The 16,983-nt window shown below is 35.5% G+C and overlaps 1 protein-coding gene across 1 annotated transcript; it reads left to right on the top strand.

Annotated features, from left to right (window-relative positions):
• The first annotated feature begins 258 nt into the window (after nt 1–258).
• Nucleotides 259–4,399, top strand: LOC107490249 (uncharacterized). The gene is made up of 2 exons (XM_016111008.3): nt 259–1,095; nt 3,630–4,399. The coding sequence occupies exons 1-2, from the start codon at nt 437–439 to the stop codon at nt 4,294–4,296; spliced, it is 1,326 nt and encodes a 441-aa protein (XP_015966494.1). The 5' UTR covers nt 259–436; the 3' UTR covers nt 4,297–4,399.
• The last annotated feature ends 12,584 nt before the right edge of the window (nt 4,400–16,983 follow it).

The following is a 16,983-nucleotide window of genomic DNA, read 5'->3' as shown; positions in this document are numbered from 1 at the left end:
AGAAATGAACAATAAAAATATTAAACAATGTAAATAATAAATATATTGAATATTCATTTTACTAATATACAGATGGTTATTTTAATATTAAAATTTAAAAAATTAAATTAGAAGTATAATATATTTTTATTTAATTGATGGTTGTTCATATTATTCAACAAAATTATTGCTCCCCTAAAATTCCCCTATCTTTAACTATAAGAATGTTGTAGGTAGAATTATGATAACAGGTATGGATAAAGAGTGAAAGTAGAAGAAATGAATGCCTGAAAATTTTCATGTGGACAACAGAAATGGATGATATATATTAAAGAGTGGGATGACATGCAAACTCTGAAATCAAAACAAAACAAAACAAAACCTCCCCCAAACAGAACTCTTCCACACTTTCACTCTAATTAAAAGCAATTCAGTTAGTTATATTCTGGTATTCCAAATGGATCCCTGTCCGTACGTGAGACTCACCGTGGACTCTCTCGCACTCAAGCTTCCCTCCTTCACCAGACGCTCGCCGCTTTCCGGTGGCGTTCACCCTTCAACCACGCCATGCTTCTGCAAGATCCACATCAACAACTTCCCTTCACACACCGCCCTCCTCCCTCTCCTCACCTCCGACGACTCCTCTCTTTCCAACTCCTCCGCCGCCTTCCACCTCGACTCCGCCGCTATCCGCCGATTCTCCGCCAGGCCTCTCACCCTCCGCCTCTCCGTCTACGCCGGCAGCATCGCCGCCACCTGCTGCTGCGGCTTCTCTGCCGGCGCCAGGCTCCTCGGCCGCCTCCGCATCACCGTTCCGCTCTCTTCGCCGTCGCGCTCCGCCACTTACCACAGCGGGTGGTTGAGCCTCGGAAAGAAGAATAAGAAGAGAAAGAAGGAGAAGAAAGAGAGTAGTACTGAAGGAGGTGAAGCGGGTTTGGAGGAGGAATGCTCGCCTCGGGTTCACATGGTGGTTCGCTCCGAACCGGATCCACGGTTCGTTTTTCAGTTCGGTGGCGAACCGGAGTGCAGCCCAGTGGTTTTCTTGGTTCAAGAGAATAACATCAGGCAGCCAGTGTTTAGCTGCAAGTTCAGCGCGGATCGCAACTCCAGAACTCGGTGAGTCAACTCACTTCAACTCGCTCAGTTCTTTCTATACTTGTTTTTTATTTTTATTTTTTGGTTACGTGAATTGTACAGTGCATGTTGCTTCATTAATCACTACTACAACTGTATAAAAAGTGAGTCCATGAACCACTTGAATTAACATATTTCTTAACAGTTCAGTTAAACTTTTTTTTTCTTTTTTTCTTTAGGGAACCTTAAAATTTTCCTAAAATGGTTTTTTTCTTCTAAAATTGTTTTAAGATTTTTTGGGCTACTTTTTACGGAAAAAAAGTATTTAGCAGCAACTGAAAAGAAAAATCATGTCTTTACTTTTTATTCAATGTAGGTGAAAAATAAAAAAATTGCTTTCACCATAGTAAAGTGTTATTTTATTTCTTCATAAATAAATGTAAGATGATGAATTAAATTGAGAAAACAAATGTTATTATCAATCTTCTTTTGGCAATTAATGTTTATTTATTTTTAAATTTCTGTTTGATTATGATAAGAAAAAGTATAAATAATCAACAATATTTTCAAATAATGTGTAAACAATATGAATTAATAGGGTTAAAAGAATAAATTTAAATTAGTAGTATTAAATTAGGGTATAATATATTTTTATTTGATTGGTGGTTGTTCATGTCAATATAGTCATTGTCTACCTAGCATTTTCTGGGAATAAAAAAATAAATCAACAGTAAGACGGAAGATTATATGATCTCTTTCAAACATTGAATTGTTTTTTTTAATAAAATAAAATAAAATTGTAATGTCCATTCAAAAGAAATGGATTCTAATACAGATTAAGAGAATGATCCTGGTCAAACTTCGAGTTACTATGTTGTCTTTAAAATTCTAATAAAGTTGTTTAATATTCGTTGGTTTTTAGTTTATAAGCAAATAAGTAAAAAAGAATTCAACGTTGAAAAGACATGAAGCACTGAAATTAATAAAATTATTCTAGTAAAATAAAACGAGTATTATAGTGCCAATCAATTTGTTTCTACTTTCTATTAATATATACAGTATAGAACTATAGATTAATTCCAGTTATCTCGCTGACTAGAAGTCAACGTTCTTCCTTTTCCATTCTTCTTCTTTTCTCTTTTCTTTTTACCCATTAATTGCTCCCAATCTCTCGGTAATTCTCTTTTCCTTTACAATATACGATTTCTAACTAGTTTTAATTTATCAATATTTTATCATTGCTAAAGTAACTTTTAATCCCCCCAAAAATAATCTTGTATATATATAATAATCAGGATGTAAGAGTCAAACAAGCTTGAATTTCATACAACAGTAGTTATCATAATAAACTGAAAAATTTTAAAATAAATATGTAAAAACTAAAAAGTAAGTCAACCAAATATAATTTGTCTATACAAAAAAGCCAACAAAAATTATTAGTGTGCTATTAAGGTTTTGCTAACTTTACAAGCAAGAGTGCAGGACTAATGGGTAGGAATAGTTAGGTTCATTAATTATAGTTATGAAAACATTAAAGTTATGATTAAGACTTAAGATGAGGTTTAATATTTGATTAGACATGTGGGCTGGCTTGTCAGTGTCTCTCAGAGCTGGTACCTAATAAATTTATCATTCACATGCCTACTAACTTAACTTGGGGCCTCACTCACCACCTTATCCAGCTCAATTTCATTTTCATTTCCATTATGTTTCTGTCTCTAATTTTGCTTAATTGTTTGTTATTATAACATATCCTTTTTTGTACTTGTTTTCATTTTGGTGAAAAAACATGATATACACCTTTTCTGCAATTTGTTCCTTTCTCTTTTTTATGGTGAAAGAAACCTTGGAAATTAAAAATTGGAAAGTGGCACCACCAATCTTTCATTTTCATACTGTCTATGTCTATGGGCTGGCAATTTTATAGTCCAACTCTGGAAAACTCCCCTTACACACACACACTCTCTCTTTCAATTAATTTGTCTTTTGCCATATTATTAATCACAAATAATAACACTCTCTCTTATCTGAGATAAGGATTGTTCAATTATAATAATGTAGATGTATTAAAGAAATAATCAAAAGAACCATGCTTGATCAACCTTCTGGTTGAAATAAGTTATTATCTCATGATCTTTCATTAAATAGCAGCATTGAATTCATATAGACTCAGGGTTGGTCAAACAGACAAGCTGAGATTTTCCAAACTGTTTTAGATAACTGCACTGGATTCCCTACCATGTGCTAGTATCTGGTGGGGGCGCACTCTCAATATCTCATAGGACTATAATTTTATTCTCCTAGCACGTTTGACATTTTCGTTATAATGTTTTGTTATTACTCCTTACATTATTTGATTTAGTTAACTAACATATGAATATGATTATTGAGTATAAGCTTCTTGCCAACAAGGGTAGTGATATTGAAAAATCTAAGAACCAATAATTTTAATTTATATTGAATAATATTTTTAGTTTAGCCATCGAGTATCATTCTTTTAAATAACATTTTTAAATATTACTAGTTAGTTATTAATCAAAATAATAAATTATACTGATCCTTTAGCATAATTTCAGGTCAACTCCCTCAGATTTCACGAAGCAACGAAGCAGATGGGAGAGAACCTTCTCAAGTGTGAGGGAGCGCCAAGGGAGGGAGAGAAAGGGTTGGATTATAATGATCCACGACCTCTCCGGCTCTCCGGTGGCGGCGGCCTCCATGATCACCCCATTCGTCCCATCCCCCGGTTCGGATAGAGTGTCGAGATCAAACCCAGGTGCATGGCTCATTCTCCGCCCCAGCCATAACGGGGCGACCCCAATAAGCAGCTGGAAGCCATGGGGCCGCCTCGAGGCATGGCGAGAACGAGGCCCTGTAGACGGCCTAGGCTACAAATTTGAGCTGGTGACAGAAAGCAACGGGATCCCCATTGCTGAGTCTACAATGAGCACAAAAAAAGGAGGCGAATTTTGCATTGACTACAGAGTGATGAAGGATAAGGGGGTGTTGTATGTTCCACATTATGGAAAAGGGTTTGTGATGGGGTCAAGTGTGGAAGGTGAAGGTAAAGTTAGCAAGCCCGTTGTGCAAATTGGTGCACAGCACGTGACTTGCATGGCTGATGCCGCTTTGTTCATTGCACTCTCTGCTGCCATTGATCTTAGCATGGATGCATGCAAGCTCTTCTCACATAAGCTCAGGAAGGAGCTTTGTCATGAACAACATAATCTCTCCCTCTCATAGCTTCATCAATCGTTATACTACATTATTGTTTCTTCTATGCAATTTTCATCTTATAATTTACATATGTTTCTTATACATAAATATGCTGCAGTGATAGCCATTTTGTTCCTACTTGTTATTATTTTAAAAAAAAAAGAAAATTAGACACGGCCTGTTTTTTTTCTATTAACATTCAGCTAACTTTGTTTTTGTTTATTTTGCTAAAACAGTTTTAAATCTTTTGTTAGCTGTTTGTTGATTGAACAAAAAAGGTTAATTTTCTAATTTCAAGCACTTATAGTGGAGAACTTTGGTTTGAGCAGTTAAATACAAAAAAATATCATGTATGTGTATATTAAAAACTTATTTTATGTATATTTTGTGATTTAGTTTTAAGGGTTGGGTCTTTTTTCTAGCTATTTCACTTTTCTCTCTGATCTAGAGATAGATTAGAGAGTGTAATTTTAACAGTATTCTTTTTAAATTTGCTTCGATTGTGTAAATTTGAACGGAGGATATGATCTATATAGGAAGCGCACAAGCAAATTAATGTCTATTTTATGTATATTTATTTTACGTGATTCTATATAACTAAACCATTTTATAATTAAATTGGTTTAATAGTTTAAACATGGATAATAAAAAATTTTAGTTGAAGAGAAAAAAAAGGAGTAAAAACATAAAAGCAAAATAAAATTAGTTAGATTTAATTACAAAAATAACTTGTTCATTTAATATTTTTTATCTTATTAATCTCTGCATATATATTATACTGTATTTTTTTGTTTTGAAAACGTTGAATACTTATCATTAGTCAATGATATTTGTATTCGTTTCAATTTTAATACTATATTATTCTTCTTCTTTCTCGTGATAATAACGACATCTTTTATACATTTTAGGGTTATTGTTAATACTTTGATGTTTCTAAAAATAATTTGTATCTAAATATTTCGAATTGTAATACAATCTAAAAATAAAGAGTCAATTACAATTTTTTTTATCATAATTGATTTGAGTACATAAACTTTTAACTATCGAAAAGGTAAACTAATTTGATATACTTATTAGAAATTGAATTAGTTTCATAAAACTATCCAGCGACTCATTGTAATTTTGAGCTAACTCAAAGTATTAAATTAGTTTATATTTTTTTATATTATAAATATATACATTCAAATCTTTCATAATTAGGAACGATATTTACTCAAAAATAAAATTTACACAAAAAGTCATCTATTAATTCCACAAAAAACTATGGGTCGTTTTGATAGGAAAGTCTAAAATGTTTCTTTTACCAAAGTCAATAATATAATACTTGTCTACCAACCTTGGTTTTTGGATGAATATGCTTAATTACGGACATCTTAACTTATTACATGCTCCACCCAGCTAAAATAGTAATAATGGAACAGATAAATAAATAGTGTACATTATTTCAAAATAAGGAACTTGAATAGAGCCAATGAAATATGATTCAAATGGTATAATCTTTTCGTACTTATACTTATTTAAAATGTTATTTAAAAGGTTACAGGTTTGAATTTCACTCCTAACTTTAAAAAATATATATATGAATAGAGTAATGGTATCTTTTTTTTGTTGAAGTTGGACCGGAGGAAACTGAAATAGGTGAAAGTGGACCTGGGCCAAAGCAAAGAGTAGAAGCTTGCCCAAAGAGAGTGAGGGCGACCCCAATTTAGATGCAGGACTAAGTAATAGATATTGCATATTAAGGAAAAGTGAAACAGAAAACGATAAATTCAAAAATCTTTTTGATAAAATGATTGAATTTGAATGGGAATTAATGGTTTGAGAAAAAATAAGATGGTTAAAAAAAGATATAACGGTTGTGATATGAATGTCTATTTAATAATGATTTTTTTCATAATATAGGTGGCTCAATTTTTTAATATTGGGAGGTTCAAGTTATTAAGAGAGATTGAATTTAATGAGGTTTAAAAATAATGACCTTTGTAAATATAAAATTATAAATAGAGTACTCTGGTCTGAGAGAAAAACACACACAGCATTACATAAAATACTATTCTATCTATAATTCTATATGCATGCTCATCAACATATAAAGAGTGAATATATATGAACGGTCAGAATCGGAGTTTTCTGGTAAAACTGTTTTAATAAAAATAATAATTTTAGTGTCCGGAATAGATTTAAAATTTAGAAGTTTTAATTTAAAAATTTAAAGGTAAAATTTGATTTCAATGAATTTTACTGAGTTGGAAAATGTATCTTTTTCGAAAAGTTTCTGTAAAATACGTATTGAAGCTTAAACCGGCAGTACCGACTCTAGTCTGTCTAGTATCGCATATTTTGAAAAATAAGATTTTAAAAGTTGATTTATTATTTTGAAAGGATAAAAATAATTTAAAATTGAATATCGGGCACTAATCTTAAAGGTTTGGCCCAAAGTAGGCCAAACGAATAAAAAATGTTAAGGGTAGGACCGGGCTCAAACCAGACCCAAGGCCCAACATATATAAGTGAGTTTAATGAGCTTTTAGCTCATTTTTCACCTCCAAGAGAGAGAGGGGCGCGAATTTAAGAGAGAAGGGAGAAGAAAGGGGTGACACTATTCATCACCACTTTTTGGGAGCCATAACTTGAGCTACGGAGTTTTGATTGACGAGCCGTTTGCGGTCACGCGAATCTCTCGACGAGCTCTTCCTTTCTATTTAGGTTTTGCTGGTAAGATCTTGAAACTCACCTACCAGTTTCCTGTCCTAACTTCTGTATTTTTGGGGGTTTAGTTTTTAAGTATATTTTGTGGTTTTGCTTGTTTAGATGATCTCTAGTAGTGGGTAATTGTTGGATTTTACACCTAATCACGTTGGGTAAGGTAAGTCTCTTTAAACTCTTGTGGTTTGATGTTTTGGTTAGCCATAGTGTTGATTCTTGGTATGTTATGTGTATGGCTTGATAGTTGATGAATATTGGAAGCTTGTTTGGACTCAAAGTGGTGGTTTGTGCATATTGGGAATCGGTCAAGGTATGGTTTCAATTTTTTTTATATAATATGTAATATTTTTGAACACTTAGACTAGTTGACCCTAAGATAGAATTGAATAATATTGGCGTATGAAAAATTATGTGAATTGACGTTAATTGTTAGTTGTATTGGATTATTGTAGTTGATGATGATTTTTGAAAATTTTCGGTGTTGATGAGTATTGATGGTGGGTTGGATTATGTATGAGGTATGTGAATTGGGATGAAGATTTTATAAATTGTATGTATTGGTGTGTAATTATGATGTTGTTGAGGAAATTGATTATTGGTGTTGTTGATGAGAATTGATAGATAAAGTGGTATTGTTGTGTGGAATGAATACGAATAAAAATAATGATGATTATATGTTTTGATGATGAATGTTGTGGACTATTATTATTGATGAGGGTTGTTGATATGGTTGATGAGTAATGATGAATATTGGTGTTGTTGGTAATTGAAGGTGAGTGTTGAGATTGTTGATAAATGATATGAATTATGAATTTGGATGAGTAATGTTATTGATATTGAGAATGATTGGGGGTTGAATGGGGTTAACTCATGATGATTGTTAGTGATATGATGATGATGGATGATAGTGTAGATTGAAAATGGTTTTTAGTATGATATGTTGATGTTTGAGGTTGGCGATATTGTAATGTGTTGGAGGAGGATTGATTATAATGTTATATATTTGATATTTGAGGTTGAGAATAATGAAGTGTGAAGGAAAAATTTGGTATATATGGTGGAATATGACCCAAAGGGTGAGTTATGATGTAATTTGGAGTTTGTTATGGCTTTGGTTTGATTTTGGTTGAAGATTGTGGAAAGTTGAGGATTTGTGATTTTTGATAAAAATAGATTTTTGGTGAATTTTGACGGATCATAACTTGAGCCTCGATTTTCAAAAATTGTTGAAATTTGATTTAAATTAAAGTTCATTGAAAACTCTTCAAATGGATATAAAGTGTGTAAAATTTAGATTTTTGTAGAGGGAGTTATGATCATTCAAAGTTAGGGTCAAAATCTGAAATTCTGCAAAGTTGTAGAATTTTGTGATTTCTGATATGTGCGCATGCACAACCCTGTGAAACTTCAATTCTATGCGCACGCACAGTCTTGTGCGTACGCACAAGCAGGGAAAGGCTTGCTGGTGAGGGCGTTAGCACGACCTGTGCGTGCACATATCCAATGGAGTATTACAACCTGTGCGCACGCACACGTTGGGAAGGTCAGTCTGTTGGGGGCGCTAGCATACCTTGTGCGAGCAGACAGAATTGTAAAAATTTGTATTTGTGTGTACATACACCCCTATGCGTACGCACACATTTTAAAAATCTCTTTGGGCATGTGCACGCACACCCCTGTGCGTACGCACACGTCTTGTTTCTCAAACTTAAACTTTGTTTTCAACTATTTCACCTTCCCAACAAGCTTGTAAGCTTCTGTGACACCATTTTAAGACTCTGTGGCTTATTTTCGGGTATCAAAATATGGGAAAGGTCCTAGGGAATGTAATTTGAAAAGTTAGTAAATGGAAGTTTAGGTTTCTAGTGTAATGAGTATGAGTTTGTTGAAAGAGAAGGAAGAGTAGTGAACTTGGTGATTGTTGACAACAAGTCAAGAAACTGATAAACTAATGAGTTGGGAATTAAAAATTAATGATGGTTATGATAAGTTAAGGACTCAGAAAAGAATGATGAACTTGTTGAATGTTGAGAGTGTGACAGGCACTATATCCTTGGGTTAAGTACGATGAAAACTTAAAGAGGAATGATGATCTTGTTGAATGTTGAGAGTGTGGCAGGCACTATATCCTTGGGTTAAGCATGATAGTGTGCAGGGCACTATATGGCTGGGAATAAATTATGATTAATAACCTTTTATGCTGCAAGAGTGTGCCAGGCACTATATCATTGGGTTACGCATGCGAGTGTGTCCGACACTATATCCATGGGTGAATAGAGTGTGCCCGGCATTATATCCGTGGGTCAGTAGAGTGTGCCTGGCACTATATCCATGGGCGTGGCAGAAAAGCTACATCCGAAAGGATGTGTCAGGTTGGCATTTATGGACTGACAAGTGATATCACGAACCAATAGGATAGACATTCATCATATGCATTTCTTATGTGCTTATTTGCTTTGATTACTTAAATTTGCCTAATTGTATAATATGCCTATTTGCTTCCTGAATTACTTGAGATATATGAATACTACCTGTGTTTTACTTGCTTGCATTATCTGTGTTTGTCTGGTGCTGAGGAGGTAGGTAGGCAGTGGCGATGGAATCGCGTGGAGGGTAGGTTGGTGACGGTTGTGGGATACAGCGGTGTGATTCGATATTAGTTAGAAATTCCCTAAGTTTAGATAACCATATTTATGGTTTATGGTTTAAGTTAATTATTTTGTTAAGGCTTGAATATCTGTTTAATGCGAAGTTCTATGATTGCCTTCGGCGTCCCGGAACCTTACATCTTACATTACTGGGCACTGTTACCATACTGAGAACTTCTGATTCTCATACCATATTCTGTTATTGTTTTTCAGATGCAGGTCGCAACTCACCTCGGTGAGTTGCTTGGATGGTGACAGAAGCGGAGGATTGATGTGTGGAAAGCGATCCAACACAAAACTCACCGGCAAGTGTACCGGGTCGCATCAAGTAAAAATAACTCACGGGAGTGAGGTCGATCCCACAGGGATTGAAGGATTGAGCAATTTTAGTTTAGTGGTTGATTTAGTCAAGCCAACAAGAGTTGATTTGAGTGATTTGTGATTGACAGAACCTAAATTACATGAATTGTAAAGCGAGAAGGGAGAATTACAGTAAATTAAAGAGAACGAAAAGTAAAAGTGCTTAATCTTAAAGAGCAAGTAAAGTAAATGACAGAAACTTAGAGTGCAAGAAATGTAAATTGCAGAAGCTTAGAATGCAAGAAATGTAAATTGCTTGAATATAAAAGGGCTTAGGGAGTTGGGATTGCAGAATTCAAACAAAGACAAGTAAATTGCAATAAGCAAAAGAGTAGAAGATAACTGGAATTGAAATAAATCTCAAACAGAAAAGTAAATTGGCTTGAAGAAGCCTCAGCAGATAAACAGAAAAAGAAATGGCAGATCTCAGGGGTCAAGAGACTAGAAAACCAAGTCTAGATCTCACTGCCTTCCTTGATCCAATTCAAAGAACAATTGCAAACAATTTGAGGATCAAACGGTAAAGAAACTTGAATTCAAATCACCAAATCTTGAATTGTGCGGAAAAAGAAACAAAGAGGTCTCAAGGTGAGATTGAGCAGAATTTTCTCAATTCTCAACACCCAAGACTCAAGCTAAGTGTGCAGAAAAAGAAAATCGGAAAACCCAGAAGAAGAGAATTCAATTCTCCTTCCTCAATCCTCCCGAAAACTCTGAATCAACAATGAAAAAAATAAAATTGAGCTCTCCACTAAAATCCAGTAAAAAAATCTAAAAAGAAAAGCACCCCTAAAACTTAAATCCTAAGCTATTTATACACTTTCTTCAAATGATCACCAAGCCTTGAATTGGGCCTTTGGCCTTGATGGAATTGGGTTGAAGATAGTCTCTGTTGATTGCTCTTGGTGTTGAGAAGAAATCTGTTTGCAACTTGGACCTTGGGGTATTTACGTTTGAGTCAACGTTTGAGGCAAACGTTGACTCAGACGTCCTCGCGTGCTAACCTCATGCAGAACGGCCATTTGCTGTCATCCACGTTTGGGTTCATGTTTGAGGTCAAACGTAAGCTCAAACGTAGCTCCTCCCAGGCATTTTTTTGCCAACGTTTGACCTCACGTTTGAGGCAAATGTTAGCGCAAATATGGCTCATCCAATGCATCAATCAGGAGCGTTCTTCCAAGATAAAATTCAGCCAACATTTGACCTCACATTTGAGACAAACGTTGGCGCAAACATTGGTCCTTCCCCAGAGTGACTTTAATGGTATTAGTAATGAAATGCATGCTTTTATTAATGCATTAGAAATGCATGGCTTTAATTAATAATGCTAATGCTTTAACTTTAAATCATTCATTCATTTAACGCCTTTGTTCATTAGCATTAGTAATTAATTGTTCTACGCATGCTTTCATTATATTATTACATTTAATCAGTAATGCCAATTACTTAACATAGTATTCATTTATTTCATTCAATTGGCATTATTAATTAAATGTTTCATGCATGCATTCATTCCATTCATCCGGTCACTTAATAATTAAATGCATGCATGCATAAGCATTAATGCATGACAATTCATGATGCCAAGGTTCAATGGTCATGGCCACGCTTTTTCCTTTCTTAGGCCACGCTTTTCTTGTTTCTTTCTTTTCTTCACCTACAAGTAATCAAAACAACCAATCAAAGTATCACAAAATTCACAAAGCTTAAAATTCATTTAAAAACCAATTAATTTTAGCTTAAACCTCATGATTTTGTGTTAATTAAAGGGTGGTTGATTGATTCAAAGAAACCATGCAATTCCACTCCAAATTACTAACTTACAATGCAAGAAAGTGTATAAAAACTAATGAAACAAGTGAAAAATGCTTACAAAGCTAGCATATGATGACTTGTCATCAAGGATCATGATACTCTTTGGAGTCTTTTGATTTATTTTATATATATCTCTCTCACTTTTGTATTTTGCTTTTGCCTATAGGCTTGTATTGAGAGATAAAACCTTGTATAAGCTGTTTTAAATTTCTGATTCTGTTTTGTCTGTATTTATGGCTAGTCGGCTTAAACTCCGCGAGTTGTGGCTTGATTATTATACTATTATATACTTATCTTTTAGGGTTAAGTATTGTTTTCGTCCCTAACGTCTTGGGTCAAAATCAAAATCATTCCCTCCCTTTTTTCATTATTAAAATCATTCTCAACGTTCAAAACCGCTTTAAAATAATCCTTTCTCTAATTCTTAGACCAAAATACCCTCATCATCATCATAAAAAAAAAAGAAAACATGGGAGGGGGCAGGGACGGCGCCGGCGAAACTTGGAGCCGCCGTCGCCGTTGTCATGGCCGTCGCCATTGGGGATCGTGAGGGAGAGAGGAGACGCGAGCCACTACCGCCGCCTCGCCGCCTCATCTGCATCGCTTTCTGCTTCTGCATCTTACTTTTGCTTTCTTGCTTTCCTGCTTTCTTGTTTCTACTTTCTAGCTTTCTGTTTCTGCTTCTTGGTTTGGTGTTGTTTGGTGTTGTTACTGTTGTTTGGTATTCTTGGTGTTGGTGTTGGTTGGTATTGGTGGTGGTGTTTGTGTTGGTATTGGTGTTGGCATTGGTGTTGGTGTTGTTGGTGTTGGTGTTGGTACTGGTGGTGGTTGTGGTGGTAATGTTGGTGGCAGTGGAGGTGGTGGGGTGAGGAAGGTGAAGAGGAGAATGATGATGATGAGGGTATTTTGGTCCAAGAATTCAGGAAAGGATTATTTTAAAGCATTTTTGAACGTTGAGGATGCTTTTAATAATAAAAATATTGAGGATGATTTTAATAACGAAAAAAGATCAAGGACGATTTTGATTTTGACCCAAGACGTTAGAGACGAAAACAATACTTAACCCTATCTTTTATTATACTATATCTGGTTCTTGTGCGTTTAGTTAGTAGCTTCGTGCGTACGTTTTGCGCTTTTAAATCCTGTTTTTGAGCTATATCCTTCATCGGGCTTCTAGAATTATTACTCCTTATATGTGTGTGTGTGTGTGTATTAATTAGGGTGTTACATGAACCATCTCAATTATATTGAGATAATAATATTAGTGAATATTAATATAGAGTTCTCTATTTATATTTATGTTTTATATTTATTTTCTATTCCTTATTTATTTATTTTACAACATGTTATCAGTACGAGACTCTGATCAAAATTTAGAAAGACTCAATTAATAAATTTTTATTATGTCAAAACTCTCTCATCTTGAACTTAATGCTCTTAATGAATTTGAAAATAATTACTTATCATGAATATTAGATGCCGAAATTCATCTAGTTTCAATGAATTTTGGAGATACTATTAAAGCTAAAAATAAAGCATCCTAGAAGGATATAGTCAAAACCATGATCTTCTTTTGTCGGCATCTTGACGAAGGATTGAAAAATAAATATATACACTAAAAGATTCTCCAGATTTGTGGAAGAATCTTGAAGAAAGGTATAATCATCAAATGACAGTGATATTGTAACACCCTAATATTCAAATTCTTATGCTCGAGTCATAAGTCAATGATATTACGGTGGTACGACTCTCAGGTGGACTTTTTATATATAAATATAGGTAATTTCAAAAGGAGTATTAATCGAGAAGCCTGAAAAGAGTAGAAATAAAATCGCGAAGACGTATCACTCACGTTTCGACAACGAAAAGTTAAACTGTGAAGCCGAAAGTGGTATACGGACAAGGCATAAAGGAGATTGAGAGATAGATAACAGATAGATATATATAACATAAGTAATAGCCACTAGTCGCGACCCGCGAAGTTTAGGCCGGCTAGGGTACAGTATAAAAGTAGTTGACAACAGTATATCCTAATCTCTCCCAAAGGAAACATAAGAGCCTCTATAGGCAAGTTCCAAAAGAATTCAATACATAATATAATCTTTTCAAAACAAAGGTGGAGAGATTATAAGCAAAACACAAAGAAGAAAAAATAAATATCTTCGCCGTCTCTCAGACGAACCGCAGCTCACTTCTGAGCACCTGAACCTGTATCTGGAAAATAAGAGATATATACAGAATGAGAACCCCGGGCCCATGGGTTCCCAGTACGATAAAAGTGCCAAATAAATACAATGCACTGCAATAAAAACTCACTAAGCATCCTAAACTCCTTTTCACCAAGTATCCAGCCTAGATTCTCACTAATCCACAAATAGGCATCTGTCGTAAGGGGATACTAAATCTAGTTCATGTTATACATGTCTCCCAACTTTCTGATTATTCCACGAATCAGACTCAGAATCATAAGCAAAACCATCACCAGTTGTTCTGCCTCAGCAACTCTATATCAATACATCATACCATCGTCTAGAGCTAGTGAAATCACATCACTGCGTCTACCCAGGGGGCTCAAATCATCCCATTCAAAAATCATCATCATCATGCAATCGCATCATCAATTCATCTCATCAAGAACAGCCCTCAACATACACCGACACCAACATTTGGATCTCTCAGTTGTACAAACACAAGCAATACAGACAAGTAATACACAAATAAGGTACAAGTAGAACAAGTAGCACGTAATCAGGTAACATAGCATATATCGTAATCAGGTAAAATAGCATATATGATATAGAAATCCAAAACAAATAGGCAAACCTAAACAATTCAAACATATGCAAATGATGTATGTCTGCCCTATGGCTGATGATATCATCTGTCGGTTATATAGCCAACCCGACATGTCCTGATAGCTAACCATTGGACAAAAACACCCCTTGCGGAGCAAGTAGGTTTGAGCTACAACCCCCTTGCTACTATCCGCTCAACCCAGAGCCAGTGGAACAACCACTACTGCGGCTACTACCCAGGCGGGTGTTTAAAAACTCAACCTGGAGCGAGTGGATTCACCACTACTGCCGCTACTACCCAGGCGTCACGATCTCTGACTTGGAGCAAGTGGGATGAACCACAACCCTTGCTACTGCCCAGGTATCTTAAGCATTAACCCGGAGCAAGCGGAACAAACCACAACCCTTGCTACTGCCCAGGTATCTCAAACATATATTAATTCAATCTCAATTCATATTATCAAACCTCATTGTTATCCAATCTCAAACATTAACCTGGAGCAAGTGGGACGAACCCCAACCCTTACTACTACCCAGGTATCAGAGTTACATTCATTCAAAACTCTATAATTAACTCATTTATCATAAACATCCTTTTCCGTCTCATACCCGGAGCAAGTGGACAACGCCACTGCCTACTACCCGGGGTTACACATCACATTTCAACATTTTTCAATATTATCCATTTAACACATCCATTCATTAATCATATATGCATTTATACTCAGCCATAATCAATAATGGCTTTGCCGTAACCCGGCAATAACTCAGCCATCCGGCTCATGGTTCAATCAAGAACTAGCCATTTATCAATAAATATAGCCCTTCGGCTCATGGCATACACGGTACTTCCACCGTCATCCTTCATATCTCATATAATCATCGTTAATCATCATTGATCATAACTTTTTTCCTTGCTTCACTCGCAAGTTACCACATCCCCTAGCTCCTTTCTCATTACTAGGCATATCATAATGATTTAATACATAAGGGGTGAGATCGGAGGCTTAAAAGTATGAGATTTAGTTTTTAAAACTCAAAAATCAACTTTGGGATGAAAACAGGGCCACGCGTACGCGTACTCCACGCGTACGCGTGGATGGCCACAAAACTCATCGACGCATATGCGTCATGCACGCTAACACATGGATTGAAAAATACCCAACAGACGCGCACGCATCCACCACGCGAACGCGTGGGTGCTCTCGTGCCCTAGGCACAGAACAGGCACAGTTCAGGCACAACCCTCTGGAAAATGGCTGGGCATTGGGTGCAGCACATCGGCGCACCCGCGCACACCACGCGCACGCGTGGATGGCATTTTCTGAAAGAACGGTGCGTACGCGCCAAGTGCGCCTACGCGCGAGGGGCCATTCTGCTAAAAATTTTCTAAGTTAAAAGCTGTAGATCACAGATTCAACCACCAATCTTCTAACGGACATAACTTCCTCATTTTAAATCGTTTTTCACCTGTTCTTCGAACGGCATGGACATCCCGGATCCAATTTTATTTCTAAATAGATTTGGCACAAAACAGAGATCCGTAGTTCAAGTTATGTCCCGTCAAAGTATGCCCAAAAACCATATTTTTCATACAAAACCACAAAGTGCCATTTTCAAAACAAGTCATTTTCAACTCTTTTCAAAGTAAACCAAAACATGCAAATTTCAACTCTTTTTGAAACCAATCAAAATATACCAAAATCAACATCAAGCCTCCTCAACTCATACATTAACACTTTACCACGATTCACAAAACCGCTATATAACCATTTTTACCCATTTCAAACAAATGGCTAAATTACAAACATATCAACATGTCATACATCCTTCCTCATCCCAATTTCCAACAATACTATTTCCAATCAAGCATCATTATACATAATCAATATCATACTCACTATCACGTGGTTTCACCCCCAAGTCAACCTTAATCATTCCTCAAGCATATATCACAACATACATATCTCTCATGCATTATCATACCATCAAAGCATCAATAATCATACTCACATATATGACCACATAATATATCTCAACCAAAATCAAACATACCTCATCTATACAATTTCACCCAAAATTACCAATTTCGATAACCAACCCAATCATTCATATATTCATTATTTAAAACTCATCCAATCACTTGTGTCATCATACAATGCACACATCAACTTACCTTCCTTACTTCTTTCCGGCCTCCGGCCCAAAATATACGGCCTCCAGCCCAATTTCACAATTTAAATGCATAAACCACAAATCAATACTCATTACCCAATACATCAAATTTTCAATACACCAATCATTCAAGACCACACAATTCTCAACCCAATCATCAATTCACATTACATACCAACTATGCATATTAGCACCAACCATTTACACAATCCAAA

Source organism: Arachis duranensis, chromosome 5, assembly GCF_000817695.3.
Source record: "Arachis duranensis cultivar V14167 chromosome 5, aradu.V14167.gnm2.J7QH, whole genome shotgun sequence".
Taxonomy (NCBI): Eukaryota; Viridiplantae; Streptophyta; class Magnoliopsida; order Fabales; family Fabaceae; genus Arachis; species Arachis duranensis.
The sequence above is the reverse complement of the archived record's forward strand: the minus strand, read 5'-3'. Positions and strand labels throughout refer to the sequence as shown.